This window comes from Sphaerodactylus townsendi, linkage group LG12 (genome assembly GCF_021028975.2).
Source record: "Sphaerodactylus townsendi isolate TG3544 linkage group LG12, MPM_Stown_v2.3, whole genome shotgun sequence".
Classification (NCBI taxonomy): domain Eukaryota; kingdom Metazoa; phylum Chordata; class Lepidosauria; order Squamata; family Sphaerodactylidae; genus Sphaerodactylus; species Sphaerodactylus townsendi.
Window position 1 is genome coordinate 35,857,362 of NC_059436.1, and position 16,722 is coordinate 35,874,083.

Sequence of the window (16,722 nt, forward strand, 5' to 3'; positions counted from 1 at the left end):
CAAAAAGCTGTGACTAGCCCAAGGTCACCCAGCTAGCATGTGTGGGAGTGTACAGGCTAATCTGAATTCCCCAGATAAGCCTCCACAACTCAAGTGGCAGAGCTGGGAATCAAACCCAGTTCCTCCAGATCAGAGTGCACCTGCTCTTAGCTACTGCTCTTAGCCACTACACCACTGCTGCTCCTTTAAAGAATTAATTGGTCTGGACCTAAACTGACTTTCCCCACACACCCAAGCCATTACCGGAGGCTGGGGTTTGTGGTCCACCGTCCATGTGAGTGGGTAGTAGATGGGACACGGCCTTTTCAGTGATGGCACCAAGATTGCAGGCTTTTCTTCCAAGGGATGCCTGTTTCACCACATTTCCACTGGCCTCACTAAGTGATGCGAAGGCAGCATTCACTCCGTTTTTTGAGACCGATTATGGTGCTGCTTAGTATTTTAGCTTGCTTTTATTTTGAGAGTATTAAAGTAAAGTGTTTATGTAGGGTGGTTTGTTGATTGTGAGCTTCAGGAGAGCCATAGGGTGGCTGCGCGTACTGATACTTTAAAAAATCAATCCAGGTATCTTCAATTAGATGGCTCCCATTCTCCCCTTCCTTGCCTTTACAGTTAGAGCACAATCCAAAAAGGGAGTTCTGTAAGAATCTGCTTAATTTTCCAAGCTGAGAACACAATCCCAGAGAAAGCAGGTTATGTAGTTTGCCTGGGCTCTTCCCAGGGTCCCATTAACTCCATGCAGCTGTAGACAGAAGCCATTGACAGCGGACAAGAGAAAGCCATCTCCTGGCCTACTTCAAAAGGAATGGAGGTTGGCCATGGGAGATGGTTGGGGCAGCTTCTTCCCAGTCAGAACAGCCCAAACCAAACTAGGAAAGACATCCCTTCATCAGCTGCTCCCTTCAGCTACCAACAGCTAAAGGCTTAGCAAATTTCATTCAATGAGAATCAATGGATTTCCCTAAAAGTCCCCAAAGCAAAGCTATGCTCAAAATGCAGGTTGAGCAATAAGAAACAAAGGGAAGGCTCAAGTCTCCCACTGCACAGATTTTGCCCTAGAATACTCTGAGCATGTAACGAGCACCTTTTTTGCTGTCAGGTCACAGTTGACTTGTGGCAATCCTTTGGGGTTTTCAAGGCAAAAGAAATCCAGAGGTGGTTTGCCATTGCCTGCCTCTGTGTCACGACCTTAGCATTCCTGGGAGGCTGCCCATCCAAATACTTCCCAGGGTCAAGGCTGAGAGTTTGTGACTAGCCCAAGGTCACCCAAGCAAGTTTCCATGGCAGAGTAAGGATTTGACCCTGGGTTTCCCAGATCCCAGAAAGAGCACCTACCCCTATCATAACCAAAACCAGCCCCATTTCGCTGGGAATGAAAAAGGCAGCAAACAGTGTGACCTCCACCTGTTCCAAAACTATTTGTGGGAAGAAAAGCTTTCAGATAAGTAATTTATCAGGGGCAGAGCCCAGTTGTCAAAGGACAAGAACAGCCCTTGAAATTAAATAAAGCAAGGAGGAGGGGAAGGAACAAAAAGAAATAAGGAAGCTAAGAAGTTCTATGGTCTCTTTATTTATCCTAAATAACCATGACATCCCCCAAAAAAGAGAGCTTTGACTAACTGCAGAGATGGTTCTGAATTGTAAACCAGGCACTTGGCCAAGAGGCTGTCTGGCAGACTCTTTAGAGGAAGAACAGATAAAGAGTCCTTCTGGGCCAAACACTACTGAGCAGGTACACACTCACACACACAGTTTTCTCACACACTGTCTCCCAACCTGACTGACACAGCGCAGAGATATATACAGCTGGCTTTATCTATACAAAGTTTGCCACCACAGTGATATGCTGCATCTCTCCCCCCCCCCCCCCCACCCCCAATTGGACGATCTCCCCCAGCTGCCTGCTGCTGGGGTGGAACACACAGGGATGTCTCAAGACAGATAAAAACAAAAGACGATGAACACACCCAAAATCCACATCCATTCCACTGCGTCCCCCCCCCCCCCGCCAACCAGGACAGAAATAAACAAAAAACAAAAAATATTGCACTTAAATTTTAAAAAAGGAAGGGGGAAAAACTCAGGAACTTGAGAAGTTCTCCAAGATACAACTGGCTGTGTATTTGGCTAGTATAGTTCAATAAATAACCCTAGAGAAAATTGATGTGGGGGGAGCAGGGGAGAGAAAAGCAGTTCATCTGTCACACAAGCAAGGGTTCTTCTCCAGAGCAGAGATACTGAAGCGCTGATCTTTCCCCATCTTCATCTACGCTGAATCCCCATGAGATACGAGTCCTCTGGGAAGGCAACGTTGCCCACCTGCCCATGAGAGCCACCTGGGATCCCAACGCCCGAGCCATCTGCAGGGTGTAGGAGGGGAAAGACAGCGTTGAATTTCACAGTGGTCTGGTGGGATCGCGGACCCTTAGTCCTGTTTGCTAGGACGTCGTCGTACCAGAGCGGGGGACAAAAGCAGTTCCTAGGATGGGATGGTGCCCGACTACTTAGCTCTCCAGCCCCGGGCCCGTTCCAGAGGGCAGATGTGGCTTCCATGTCCAGGCCGTCCCCTACCAAATGGCAGCCGCCACTCATATGTAAACAAACACCTCCCACGCAGTCTTCCTGGAGAAGTAGGCCCCCCTCTCATCTACAACACAGGGCTGGGCTTCTTCTGGTTAATGAGGTCCAAGTACAGCTCTGCACGTAGGAAGCGGGGGTATGAGTCCTTCTCCATCAGCCCAAAGATACGTCTCTGGGCAAGGTCGAAACAGCTCCGGGTGATGTTTTGCATGTTTTCTTTGGTGTGCTCCCGGGTATAGGAATCTAGGTTAACCTGGAAAAGCAGATGCCAAAAAAAGACAGATCAGTGACTTTCCCTAAACCCAAGAGCAGAAACTGTAACATCAACTCTAAATAAGCGGCAGAAAGGAGGACAGATGTGGGTGGAACAGCTGAACTAGCAGGAGGAAACGTCACATCTCGTTTGGCTGTACAGACAGTTTTCCCAGAGAGTTGAAGGGGATGCAGCCAAGGCATCCTTGGAAATGTCACACACGTACACTCCACGGCCATCTCTGTTTACAGGGCATGCTGCAAACACCTGTGTCAGTGATGGGACAACAGACACAAGAACCTACACTGCAAGACACAGGGCCTTGGTCAATAGCACCATAAACTCCCCTGCCTCTCTTCAATTATTTGTTCTGGCAAACAGCCGAATCTCCTCTCAGGATTCCTACGACTGCAGGCTTAAACAGGTTTAGAAGTTATTCCGTCTTCCAAGTGAGGCCTGGGAATCTGGTTCTCTTGGGAGAAGGAATGGGTGTCATGGATCTTGAACGCAGAACTTTTATCTTGAATGCACCACAAACAAATATGGATCTCTGCAGCACCTCTAGCACTAAATGTGTTTGTTGAAGCAAATGCTTCTGAATCTGATAAAGCGGGATCTCCTCCGCAAATGTTTCCACTGCAATAAAACCATCAGCCTCCGAGACACCACAAAGCCTCCCTCTGGATTGTTTACTGAATGTTATGACCTCATTGCATTCCACTTCCCAGAATTCTTTGAGTAAAACCATGGCAGGTAAAGTAGCATAAAGCCCAATGTACACAATGTAGAGTCGCCGGGTCTCTCCATAACTGCTTCTTAATTCACAAGTGAGGCCCACAAAAGGGGTCTTGCAAGGCTCCAGAGAAAACAAAAAAAGAAATTTGGGAGGGGGGACACGCTTTCTATGCAGTGTTTGTGCGTGCCAATTTATATGGATACACTAAATCAACAGTCAGTATCAAAGAGATACATCTGGCTTTCCAAAATTCAAATTCAAAGTTTCACTGAAGTTGAGAACTGTTCTCTTTTCAGTTTCAGACTGAGGGCCGAACTATACCCCCCCACCCCCCACCCCCGTGCTTCCTCACATCCTTCCTGGCTCCTGTCAATAAAATAGTGTCTGGGAATTCAGTGTAAAGAATCCAGTTTCCAGTCACACAAGGGCCTGACTGGGACTGCAACACACAAGAAGAGCGTGCTTCAGCCTTCTTTCCCGATGCTATTTTCCCCACCTGAAACAGGCCTGGGGAGTGGCTGTTTGTTCCATCGGGGAAACTGACAAGTAGCCCACGGGAACACCTACAGCTCCTAAAGAAGCTGACAGCACCTCCCCAGGGTCATTTCACATCAGGAAAATGTCTAATGGAAAGGAGAACATGGTCCCAATCCAAACTGTGCCCTTGAATGCCTGGGAATTGAGCTCCAAGCATGGAATTCACAGTACCTGTCTACCTGACAGGACTATGGGAAATTGTAAGGCAAACATGTGCATTTAGGTCTTCGGATGTGCCCCTGGGTGTCACCACATCCTGTAGCCCAACGAACACCTGGACACACCTTATGTTGATCTGTAATTGAAGCTCAAATAGGAACTGTGGAGTGGGTACAGAAGTCCTTTTTTGGGGGGAGTAGCGCACTGGCCAAAGAACTGGGAGAATGGGAACACAAGGCACTTCCTTGCCAATAAACCAAAGTTTGCTCCTTCACCCACCCCCGCGTTCCGACACTCACTTCTTTGCAAGACTGGATAGCAATGTATTCTGCGAAGATCTTCTTGGCTTTTGACACCATCTTGGACTGAGACTTGATCTTCTTGAAGTCCTCACATGCCAGCCAGAACTCCAGATTCTCCTCACTGAACTCCGTGCGCAAGAAGGCGCGAAACGCCGCCAAACCATCTGGAAAGGAGGAGGCACCGCTTTGAAATCCAAAGCAGGCACACTTGGAATCAGGGGCCTTTTCCCCAGCAGCCCTGGCTGGCCTTCCTCTGCGGAACCTCCCAAACCATGAGAAAAAAAATTATCCCTCTACTACATGCAGAGCGAACGGCCTCTAATAGGGTGCTTCCACATGCAAAGACACTGTACTTCTGAATGTCGCATAATGGAGGCAAGTAAGAGGGGAGGGCTCCCCTGCTCCAGAGCTTCCTGGAAACATCTGCCACTGCCAGAATGTTTGCCCAGATGGGCCTGCAGCCTGACATATGCTAACCATACCCATCTGACAAAGCAAATCGAGTTCTGGCTCTCAAAAGACTTTGCCACAATGAAGTTGGTTAATTTTTAAAGTGGCACCAGACTCTTCCTATGTTTCAAGGGATGTTCAAAACCAAAGGTCCTTACATTTATGTTGAAGCAGCTTTTCCAAAGATTCTCCCCATTTGAGGGCTTCTTCCAGAGTTGGCCTATTGGGGAGGCGGGGAAAGGAGAATTGGTTTGAAAGACAGACTGGAATGACAGGAAGAAAATACCCCTCCCACACCAAATATTAAAATGTTTTTTTTTCAACAGCCTGCCCTCCCCCAATTTTTTGCAGAGAATTTTTGCAGAGAATTCTTCTGAAATTCCAGAGCCCTTCGGGGGAGGGGCGGTATATAAATGTAATAATAAATAAATAAACAAACAAACACGACTGGTTCAATTCATTTGCCAAAAAAAAGTGAACATCTATTATCCTGTGCTATTTCCCCACTCCCAAAATGTTTGATTTCGAAATTCTTCTTTCCCTGAAGAGTTTAACTTTCTAGACATGTATTTATCGGCATACACATTTTTATAAAAACCAGTGTGTTAAAAGTTGATCCTGCCAAAAAACAACCTCCTGAAAATTCTAATCTTAATTTAAAAAAAAAACCTCTCCAAGAAATACATGAAGCATTCAAAACTCCCAGAAATTGAACTGGTTCGAAATTTGCTTCGTCTTCACCAGTTCACCCTCCTGCCAGACGGCCTTCAGAGCTATATGAGAAGCATCCACAAAGAGAGTCAAATTTAAGTCAAACAAGGGGGAAATTTCCAGGCCCACTCTTCGGGAGAAGGATGGACAAGCAGTGTAGTGCGGAGTGGGGGTTCTGTGCTCCCACAATCTCAGCCAAAGTATGGGGAATCTGGGCACAGAGTTCTGAGAGGTAATTTGCAAACCAACTGGGGATGGGCAGGGAGAAAGTAATCTACTTGACAAACAAAGCAAGGCGCCAAGCCCGGCTTTGCTTCTTTGGGATCTGGGATGTGTGGACAGCAAAAAGCCCTGTCCCTGGTGCTGTGAAAGGCATTCAGTCTGTCCCTCAGAAAGAGAAGTCCAGCATGTCCCCTCCGGCAACCCGAGACTTACTTCAGAGACTTCGGGACTTTGTCCAGTTTGCTCAGGGGGTGACCTCCGGGTGATTCGTTCCGCCGTCGGAAGATCCCCAAACGGTTCTTCATATCTTTGGCCCTGTGAGGACAAACCAGGACAGATTAGCGGAGGAGGAAAACAAAGCATCAGCAATGTCTTGCCGAAGGCTTTCACGGCCGGATTCAACTGATTCTGGTGGGTTTTCCGGACTGCGTGGCCAGACTGAGCCAGTCAGGTCCCCCACCTGAAAAAGTGCCAGGTTCAAACCAGCATCCTCCGACTATGCTTCGCAGGGGGGCTAGCAATGCAACAAGACGCAAAGCGCAGGAGCATAAGCAAAGGGCTTCTCACCAAACAACACCCTCCCCAACAAAACAAAAAGTTGGGGGGAGTGAAGAAGTGGCACTTCAACTAGGCTTAGAGGCAAGCAAAGCAAACTAGACAATAGCACGCCCCCCCCCCCCCCCACTTCCACCCAAGCGCTTTCGGCCAGGTGGGGAGCTCGGCGCCCCGGCTTGTCCCCGGTCAGAGCCACCTACTCCTTCATCGTGTGCCGCCGCTGCAGACTGGAGGCGAGCCGGAGCCCGCGGGGCGGCGGCCCCAGCAGGATCTCGGCGTGGAACTCGACGGGCTGCGGCTTGGCCGGGTCCCGAAAGAAGGGCATGGCGAGCGGCGGGCACCGTCCGTCCGTCCTCTCCGCAGCGCGGCCGGGTTGCCTCTGTCTGCCTGCGCCGCTCCGAGCCGCCCGCCCGCCAGAGCCCGCCTCCCCGGCCACACGTGCGCCGCTCCTGCAGGGCTGGCCGGGACGCCGCCGCCCCACAGCAGCTATTTATAGCCGCGCGCAACAAAGCCGCCAGCCGGCCCGGGCCCCGCCGCAACACCGCCCCCTAGCGGCCTAGCTGCGTAATCACGGCCGCCGCAAGCCCTGTCCTAGAGACACTTTGCACATGCTCAGGGCGCTCCTCCAAAAAAAACCTCTGTGTTCAGATGATGTCTTTATTACAAAACAGCATCAGGAATAAGCATTTAGACTTCCGTTGCCAGAGGTGAAGCATAAGGAGCAAAACGCCCTCCATTATACCCCACCCCAAAGCCCTCTTTGCTCTGGGAGGGGTCCGGCAATTGTTGCGATTTCACACAGTACGTTTTAATCCTGTCCTTCCTTCAAGGCGCTGGGAGCGCAACAGGTGGATTCCCCCACCTCCCCTTCCTTTATTTTATCCAGGGAACAATTTTGTAAGGGGGGGGGGGTAAAATGACTGCCTAAAGCCACCCACCAAATTCATTGCAAGTGGGGCTCTGGACTGGGTTTCCCTGTGCCGTGCCCTGGCCAGCACGATGGCTTTTGCATCACACTTCTTGGGATCTTTACCCAGCTGTACGTTTCTCTTTCCCAACAGGGCTTTTATGTCAGGCATACAGGAGGCTGCCTTTTAGAGTCGGATCACTGGCCCATCTAGCCCAGTACTGGCAGGCAGCTGCTCTCAGGCAGAACAAGGTCCTTCTTGGTCTGGCAAATCTTAAATGCGCCACCTGAGACCTTCCTCACCATTTATATTTTCCAATGTGTGTCATGTAGAAACTGTACAGGTGAAGCTCAGCATCTCCGGCTTGGAGGTTAGACAGGGGAGGGGAGGAGTCCCCATTTACTTGTCACACGTGCCTCCTTCAAAGGTGGCATACAATCTTCCACACATACAAGCTCTCCTCGCTTCACAACACTCCTGCGAAGTAGGACAGGCTGAGTTTGAGAGATTGGTGAGATTGGTCCAATTTCAGGGTTCAATGGATTATTTGAACACAAATCTTCAAGCATGACACGCTAAACACTGTGCTGTACTCTCTTCTCCAGTTCTGCTGCCTGGCATACAGAAAATGTCCTGTTAATTACTACATCTTTATGCCCCTCAGGTCTAAAAGAGTGAGGCAAAGAATCGGTTCCATTCAACAGCAGACTATTAAAAACTACACCAGTCAACCCTGTAAGCCTGAGAGCAAAAATGTTCCTCTTTGCCGAAAGGTTTGCACAGTGCCTGGCACTTTATAAATCGACACACAAAGCATCCATTCATTAAAAACTTCACTGCAGGAAACATAGAGACTGCTTAGTTTAATCCCTCCATCGCCAAATGGAGAAGCATCCCCCACGCTCACCTGGCCGCAAACAAAGGAACAACCGCAGGTACCTCCACTACGGATTACTCAAGCAAGTGATCCAAGTCAGATGCTGCAGGTTGGAAGACCAGCCTCTCCTCTCCTCTCCCCTCCCCCTAATAACAAACCAAGATGCTTCCAACTATTGCAGAGAATCAACAGAATGCCTCCGACTCCTGCTGCCATTCTTACTTATTTATAAAATTTATACATGGCCTCTTCGGAGACTTGATCCAGGCAGCTTCTTTTATCTTAAGTAAATCCCTTTCCTGAGTGACACAGAATCATAGGGTTGGAAGAGACCCCAAGGGCCATCAAGTCCAACCCCCTGCCATGCAGGAATACACATTCTACGGAAGAGCAAAGTTCACACAATATTCTGGTTCCAATTATAGCAGATCCCAATGTGTGTATATGTGTTGCATTTTTGAATGGGGAGCCCCCTATGACCTTCACGTTCTTCCGGGCTGGACTATTCCCCTGTCCAGTCATTTATTTCTGAGAGAAAGCTGAGCGCTGGGACAGTGAAAGAGTCATGGGGGCTGTGTCCCCCCCCCCCATTCCATCCCTGCCACTCAAAGTTTCCACTCCAAAGCAACAGACCTCTCAGCCCCCTCCCAATTTCTGGAACACAGAATTGGACCACTGTGCCTTCATTGAATTATTTTCAAAAGAAACACCTACTTTCTCTCCACACCCCATACTCTCTCCTACTTGTAAAAGGGTACACACACACACACACACCACACACAGCGGAGGCAAAACCAGAGTTTAATTGCAGAGCAAATGCAGAAGTAGATGGAAACTCACAGGTGCCTTCCACCCCCACAGCCCAGCGCCAGAGCAGGAAACTGTGAAATATCCAAAAGCGCCCCTGGCACATACCAAATGTTTCTTGCCAGCCCTGTGGTCACAAACCCGCATTGGGTTCAGGAAAGAGGTTCCTAGCTCACATGTTCAAACTACAGCACCAATTAATAACATTTTCCAGACACAAACAGCAGGTGCCTTTTAAAAGAAATTAGCGGCTGTTTTGTGGGAGACTGGTATGAAGCCGGACGGGTTCTCCCATCCCAAAGAGGGGGAACTAATCTTACCTGGCCAAGTACCACTCCGAAACGCCCCGGACCGCGGGATACATCTTAGGGAGGAACTTTCTGAGTGTGCTACAGCTACTGGAGATTTGGGAAGGGGAGGATACAAAACCCACCAGAATCCTCCCGTTTTAAGGGGCAGGCAAAGAGACTCGCCTATTCACACACGTGCAAAATGCAAAATTACGCCACAACCACCGGACCCTTCGGAATGACCATCCAGGTTGCTGCAACCTAAATAGCGCAGCTGGAAGCAACCGCAGCGATCCCTCCCCGCCCAGCCGCAGACCAGCATGGAAACAGCGCCCTCATGCGGCCAAGTCTTGCCACAGCAGCAGCAGCACACCCAGACGGGCAGGAGGCGCATCTCAAGGCAGACGTGGTGATTTTCCTACTGGCAGTTGCTAGGCACGCTCAGAGCTAAGTTGCCGCACATGCTCAGAGGCACTCTTGGGCGCCGTCCCAATGTCCACGCACGAGAGCCTCGCTTTCTTTCCCCGTCCTTTTGGTGAACACGTTGGAGAAGACAGACAGGAGGGGGAAGCCAGTGGTTGGGAAGCAAAGGGAATGACTGAAGGCTTTCGCGGCCAGACTCAACTGGTTGTTGTGGGCTTTCCGGGCTGTGTGGCCTTGGTCTGGCAGATCTTGTTCCTAACATTTTGCCTGCATCTGTGGATGATGGGAATCGTAGTCCATGAACATCTGGGGCGCCACTGCCAGAGTTGGACACCCCTGCGCTAGGCTGTAGGCACAGAGGCCAACGTTCAAAGCCCACTGCTGGTAACACGTTATCAGACATCACACTTACAGGTTCATGTTCATCCTTTTGCAGACGGCCATGGCTTCTCGGGTGCAGACACAACCAGGGTCCAGCAAATGCTGCTGCTGTGATAGGAGAGGAGGGGAGAGAAGAATGTGCTTTGTAGTTATTGTCCAATATTCACACAAGAGCACAACATACAAGAATGTTAAAAACAGGCTGACCAGATTAAACATTGAAAATTCACTACCCCGAGATTATTGGGGTGATGCTTTGCAGGAGCTGAGTTTGCTAGATTAAAAAGGTGTGTGTGTCGGGGTGTGTGGGGCGGGGGGTAGAAAACCACATAAGATGGTTTGTTAAAAACCAGTCTTGCAACTCCTAACGTATAAAGGCTTTAAAAAATAATAACTGTCTTTGTTGTTCTTAATTTTGTAAAGCAACTCAGGCATTATGAAAACAGGATCCAAATGTAAAAATAAAATTACAGGAAACCCCAGTTATTAGATTTTAAGATAAAGTTTCAACTTTCAGAATTCAAGATTTTTCTATGTTTCCCATCAGCCCTTGAACCCAAGAGAAAGGCAGACAAATGCACTTTGGACCTCCTCAGGAGCATCCATTCTCACTTTGTGCACAGTGGAGCATGCTGGCTTGAAACAACGCAAATACATTTTAATTATATTCATTTTATTTTAATCCTGCCCTTACTCTAGTGAGCTCATGTTGGCATGCTTTGCCCTCGCCCCTGTGCTCACAACAACCTTGTGAGGTAGTTTGAGCTGAGAATGATTGGCCGACAGCCACCCAACAAGCCTTGGGGCTGGGCTTGCAAGCCCCATTGTGTTCAGAGGTTTTATTCTCCTAAAGGTGTACGTAACGTCACTGCCTTGGGAGCACAGATGTTCCAGATGCTGTAAGCAGTTGGAAAGAATTTTGCTTGACAATTTGAATACGTGAACATGCTTGCCATTCATTTCAGCTCCCCACTCCTGCAGACCTAGCCATGGGAACCGACTCCCCAGCCAAAACCTCTGGCCCCGAGCTTTCTTAAGCTTCCTTCCCCAAGAGGTGAGGCTTCCGGAGTTTATCACAGAGGCAGCCGCCTTCCCAGGCAGAGACATCTCCACGCATTCTGTGTGCACCAGGCACTTCCAGTCAGCCCCCAAACACATTTCCTCCCATTGTTGGTGGGGGAAAACCCCACTCTGCTTCCATGCAGAGACAAAAGGCAGAGAGAGTAGACGAATGCAGCGCGGCTTTTCAGAAGCACTAAAACACATACAAATCCATGATCCCACCAGAGTGGGTAAAAAAAGGCAGCAACACATCCCAGGCAAGAAAGGAAGACGGCGGTGTTTTTGCACAGGGTTTTATAGCCCCGAGCGTGTTTTGTTTTGCTCTGGACTGCACTGATAAGCCGAAACTGGCTGACAGATGGGTCTGACTTTTGAGGCACCGAGAGAGCCAGGTAGCTTTTGGCTTTCTTTCCTCGCTGTGGTCATTTGGGTGGATGCAGCCTGGCATGGCAGGCATGCTGAGAGCATGGGAACTATGCTGAGGGTTGTCCACAACTGCATTCTACAAGGGTACAAACTGGCGCTGCCCACAGAGCACTGGATTCTAAGAAGCTCAGCTTAAAAAGAAAAAAAAACAATCATTCATCGCTTTGAGAATTAGTCCTGCTGTTCGTTTTGCTTGATGCCGAGAAGTAAAGCAAGAAGGACAATTAACATTTATGCTGCACTCAAGTGGTCAAAGTACTTCACTGATCCATTCAATAAGGCCAATATTCTTAAGGCCAATATCATTTATCTCTGTATTGCTGACAGGAAGAACTGAGGCTGAGAAAGAGTAGTTTGTCTAAAAGCTACCTAGTCCATGTGTTTCAGAGGCAAGATCCAAACTGGAGGATTTCTTTGCTCTTGTTCTTAGCCAAGCTGCTACACTAGTTAAAGAGAACTCTGTCTGATTCTTCATGCCAAGGAACACTGAAGAAATTGTCCAAACTATCCCTTTCAAACAGTCCAGGTGAAAGAGCAATAAATCACTGCTGTGCCTTGCAGAGGCAATTTATTATCAAATATAGCCCAAACTACTGAGAGCCAAGATGGCGTGTTGATTAAGAGTGGCAGACTCTTAATCTGGAGAACTGGGTTCGATTCTGCCTTATTCCACATGAAGCCTGCAAGGGCCATCACAGTTCTCTCAGAACTCTCTCGGCCCACATAGAGGCAATGGCAAACCACTTCTGAACGTCTCTTGCCTTGGAAACCCTATAGGGTCACCATAAGTTGGCTGTGACTTGACAGCACTTTACACACACACACACACACACACACACACACACACACACACACACACACACACACACACACACACACACACACACACACACGCCTGGAAGCTAGCAGGGCCAATACTTAGAATACTTAGATGGGAAGGAAGACAGTTGCTGCTATGTAGAGGAAGGCAATGGCAAATCATCTCTGTTCAGCTCTTGCCTTAAAAACCCCATGAGGTAGAACTTCATGGGGTTGTCACGAGTCAGTTGTGACTGTACCATACGCGTTACCTTTTCAACCATATTTTGCTCCAGAATGTCCAAAGCTATTCTAAAAATGGCCAGTAGGGGGCACTCAACACACACACTACCCATGCATGCCTTGAGTGGTGGTTGGGAAACATCTGCAAGCAAGAATGAGGCCTCCTTTCAAAAAAGAGTAGGGGAAACATCTGCACAATGTGGCTGCCACAAGCCAGCAATCCCTGTTGTGCAACAGGTTCTTCATTCTCTCTCTCTCTTTCTCTCTCTGTCCTCCACTTCACTGGGTTGCAATCATTATGACTGCCGTTGGTTATTTCTTGCCCTGCTGCTGCTTCTTTAAAGGGAGGTATTGCTTGTAACTTAATCTCCATGCCAGCAAAAAGCTTTTGCTACTTAATTTCTGCATGTCAAGCAGCAATTAAAGGCACAAGAGCAGGAACGGTTCAAAAGGTGCCCACCCCAACAATCTAGCTAACTTTTGGTATTCAAGCCCATTCCAAGCTGGTGAAGTATGCTCCCATGTCACCTCCCTACATAACCCTGCATTCTGCCCCAGATGGCCTTACTAAAAATCCCAGCCCAGTTAGGGACTTGCTGGAAGTCAGGTTTGCAAAATGGAAGCATCAGCTGCTGACCTGTGCCAGGGATTATAAAGTGCCACCTGGTTTAAAAGCGTGACAGACTTAACAAACATTTGTCTGGTAAAACTGGCTACAAATAGCTGTTCCATTTCACTATGTTCACAGCCCAATCACTGGTTGCGTTGCAGCAACGTTACGGAATGCAAACAAACATTCTGACAGAAGATGCCAGCAGCAGAATGTTGATAAGCAGCCTAGCTTCCGTGAGGGAAGTGAAAGATCACTGGGTGAGAAAAGCATCACCCAATGAGAGCCAGCGTGGTGTAGTGGTTAAGAGCAGGTGGATTCTAATCTGGAGAACTGGGTTTGATTCCCCACTCCTCCACCTGAGTGGCAGAGGCTTATCTGGTGAACCAGATGTGTTTCCGCACTCCCACATTCCTGCTGGTGACCTTGGGCTAGTCACAGTTCTGCAGAACTCTCAGCCCCACCTACCTCACATGGTGTCTGTTGTGGGGAGAGGAAGGGAAAGGAGCTTGTAAGCCACCTTGAGTCTCCTTACAGGAGAGAAAGGTGGGCTATAAATCCAAACTCTTCCTCTTCTTCAGTGCCACTTTTATGTCGGTTGAGCAACTTGTGCTCATGATAAATGATTCAGACACCCACCCGCTCCATAGACTGGGGAAAGAAAATAGCTGCTAGTCAGTTAGCCACGGTCATCTTTTCAACCTTCAGTTTAGCTGTGTTGCATGGACATTTATTTCCCGGGCTTTCCTCACATTTTTAATTTTTATAGGTCATCAATTTTACTGTTGCCATCATGTTTTTATAGGATCTTAAATATATACATTGTTTATGGTTGTTTTATGTACTTCTTATATTGCTGGAAGCCATCCTGAGCCACCAGGGAAGGGCAGCCTACAAAACCAACAAAGTAAAATAAAAATAAATAAAAGGCGGGCAAACGGTCTCCATTAGAGGGCGGAAATGAAGTAAATGAACGGCTGGCTGGACATCGGGGGAAAAAAATTGTTCTGACAGCAAGAGCCAGAGTTCCGTCTGCACACAAGAGAATGTACCAGGCACTGGCCAGTTTCAGACTTACTTTGGCTTCCTGCAGCTAACTGGTTCAGATGCATTTTAGCTTCCGGCCAAGACCCGCAGCCAAGGTTGCGTATCAGTCGATGGACCTGCCAAATGCTGTAGCCTTGCACATAAGCTCATTAGTACCCCCGAGCTCAAATCCAACCCACATTGTAGGCAGAACAAGACCAATACTTAGGTTTATCTTTTCCTAAGGACCCCTGAGATGGACATGGCACGCGGATATTCGGACTGGCGGAATGGATAAATGGAACTGGATAATGAACGTGGACGGATCTGTAACGGCTGATGGACGAAATCGCGGAGGAAGACAAAAGCTTATTGTTACAATCACCTGCTTATATTTCCTGACCATCCCGCCCCAGTAGTCTTTTGTATCTTTAAGAGGAGGCGAAGAGGCACAAATTTAACAAGTAAAGGCCTTGTTCATTTCTGCACTGCCATGCTGGGAGCTGCACCTGTGGAATTTTAGCCACAGCTCTCACCCTGAAAGCCATTTGCCTTGTTTTTCATCCCCTCTTCTATTGGAGGCACCGTAAAAGAGAGGCAGAATTAAAGATACTTCTCATCTTCCTAACGGAATACAAGAGATGGGAGTTGGCGGGATCACAGACTGAAGGGAAAGGTTACAGCCTGCCTCCCAAAGAACGGAGGCTCTGGAGTCACGGAGACTCTCTGCTCTGAAAGGTGGGGCTACATATCAAACATCTAGCCGGAACTAGAGGAAGTGGCTGGCTCCAGGGTGGAAGCAGGGAAACCATCCAAGAAGGATGGGCAGCTCAGGGCAGGGTGTGGGCTCAGAGACACTAGGACAAAATGCATTTTCCTTTTCAGAGGGGCTGCAGAATAGTGGATCAGAGACTGAGTTTTGGTCAAATCTCTTTTCTGTCACAAATTCACTCCATGGGCTTAAAAAAGCCACTCTCTGACAGCTGCTGCCGCCCATCTACAATAGCGTGAGAATAACTCCAATCTATCTTATAGGCCCATTATGAGAATAGCATTGAAATCTTTAAAGAATGCTCTATGGTGACCTTGGGCGCTAGTCACAGTTCTTCAGAGCTCTCTCAGCCCCAACCACCTCACAGGGTATTTGTTGTGGGGGGGAGGGGGAGGGAAAAGAGATTGTAAGTTCCTTTGAGTCTCCTTACAGGAGAGAAAGGGAGGATATAAATCCAAATTATTATTATTATTATTATTATTATTATTATTATTATTATTATTATTATTATTATTATTATTATTATTATTATTATTATTATTATTATTCAGTATACAAGATGAGAAGGTAGAGGATGGGAGGCATAACACTGGTAAAGTAATTTAGCCCAACTTATGTAAAGAAACTTTCATATCGCACAAAATTCTTCATCACGGAGAATGACAAAAAGCTCTGTCTACCTTTTATAAATGTACAGCAGTACTTAAGCACACCTTGACCTCGATGGCCCAGGTCAGACCTGTGATCTAGCCTGAGATCTAGCCCACTCCTGGAAGCTAAGGAGGTCAGTCCTGGTTGGTATTTGGATGGGACACACCACCAAGGAATTTTAGGACTGCTACACAGAGGAAAGAAACGGCAAACCTTCTCTGAACGTATTTGGCCTCAAAAATGCTATGGGGTTGCCATAAGTCAACAGTGGCTTGGTGACAATTACACATACCTAAGCATTCCTAATGAACTTATTTTATATGTTGCCTCCTCTCTGAGGCAGGAAAAGTTTGGAAAGAATCCATGGCAGGGTGTAATTGATTTAATTGATTCAGACCTTGCTAAGATTTGGCCCCAGAGTCTGTTTTCAGTGCAGTTTAACTCAGACTGCCCCCAAAGCATGTTTGGAACATCTTTTCATCACTGCTAAATAATCGTGACACCACACATCTGGGGCTAGAAGACAGGAGGCTTTAAGTTTCAAAAGGACAGGTTCCTGGCAGGATTGATCCTCAGATCCCCACATTTGGAACGTTATTTTTGTTCACAGCCTGGTTTATCAGGGTCTTGGGAAACAAGGCTGTTTGTTTCTGAACCTGGGTGCACAGAAAGCATGCGAGCGCAAAGATAAATAGGGCACAGGCACTTCAAGGATTAGATTAAAGAAATATGTAACCTCATACTACTCTGCTGGCTTTTGGCAAGAACAGGGAATGTATCTGAGAGGTATTTTCAACCCATTCCTCAAAGCCTGATGGAGAAAAAAAAGTACCTCAAATGAACGCAAAAGCCTGAAGGCAGGGATTCTTGTGATGCTGAATTCTGTGCCTAGTAATAAAAGTGCTAGTTTTTCAGCACTTGAGCAGCATTACAGGAAACACTC

General features: G+C 47.9%; 1 protein-coding gene across 8 annotated transcripts in view; it reads right to left on the bottom strand.

Annotated features, from left to right (window-relative positions):
- Positions 1-1,550: 1,550 nt before the first annotated feature.
- The window catches only part of RGS3 (regulator of G protein signaling 3), an 89,914-nt gene continuing 74,742 nt past the window's right edge, over positions 1,551-16,722 (bottom strand). For 5 of the 8 annotated variants that reach the window (XM_048512197.1, XM_048512200.1, XM_048512201.1 and 2 more), the window contains 5 exons: positions 10,223-10,299; positions 6,164-6,265; positions 5,176-5,237; positions 4,565-4,731; positions 1,551-2,833 (listed from right to left, as the gene is read on the bottom strand). In XM_048512197.1, coding sequence (XP_048368154.1) covers positions 2,648-2,833; positions 4,565-4,731; positions 5,176-5,237; positions 6,164-6,265; positions 10,223-10,299 — 594 coding nt within the window. In that variant the 3' untranslated portion in view covers positions 1,551-2,647. Of the gene's footprint in view, positions 2,834-4,564; positions 4,752-5,175; positions 5,238-6,163; positions 6,266-6,705; positions 7,014-10,222; positions 10,300-16,722 lie in introns of those variants that run through there. The other 3 variants (XM_048512198.1, XM_048512204.1, XM_048512199.1) reach the window with 3 other exon arrangements.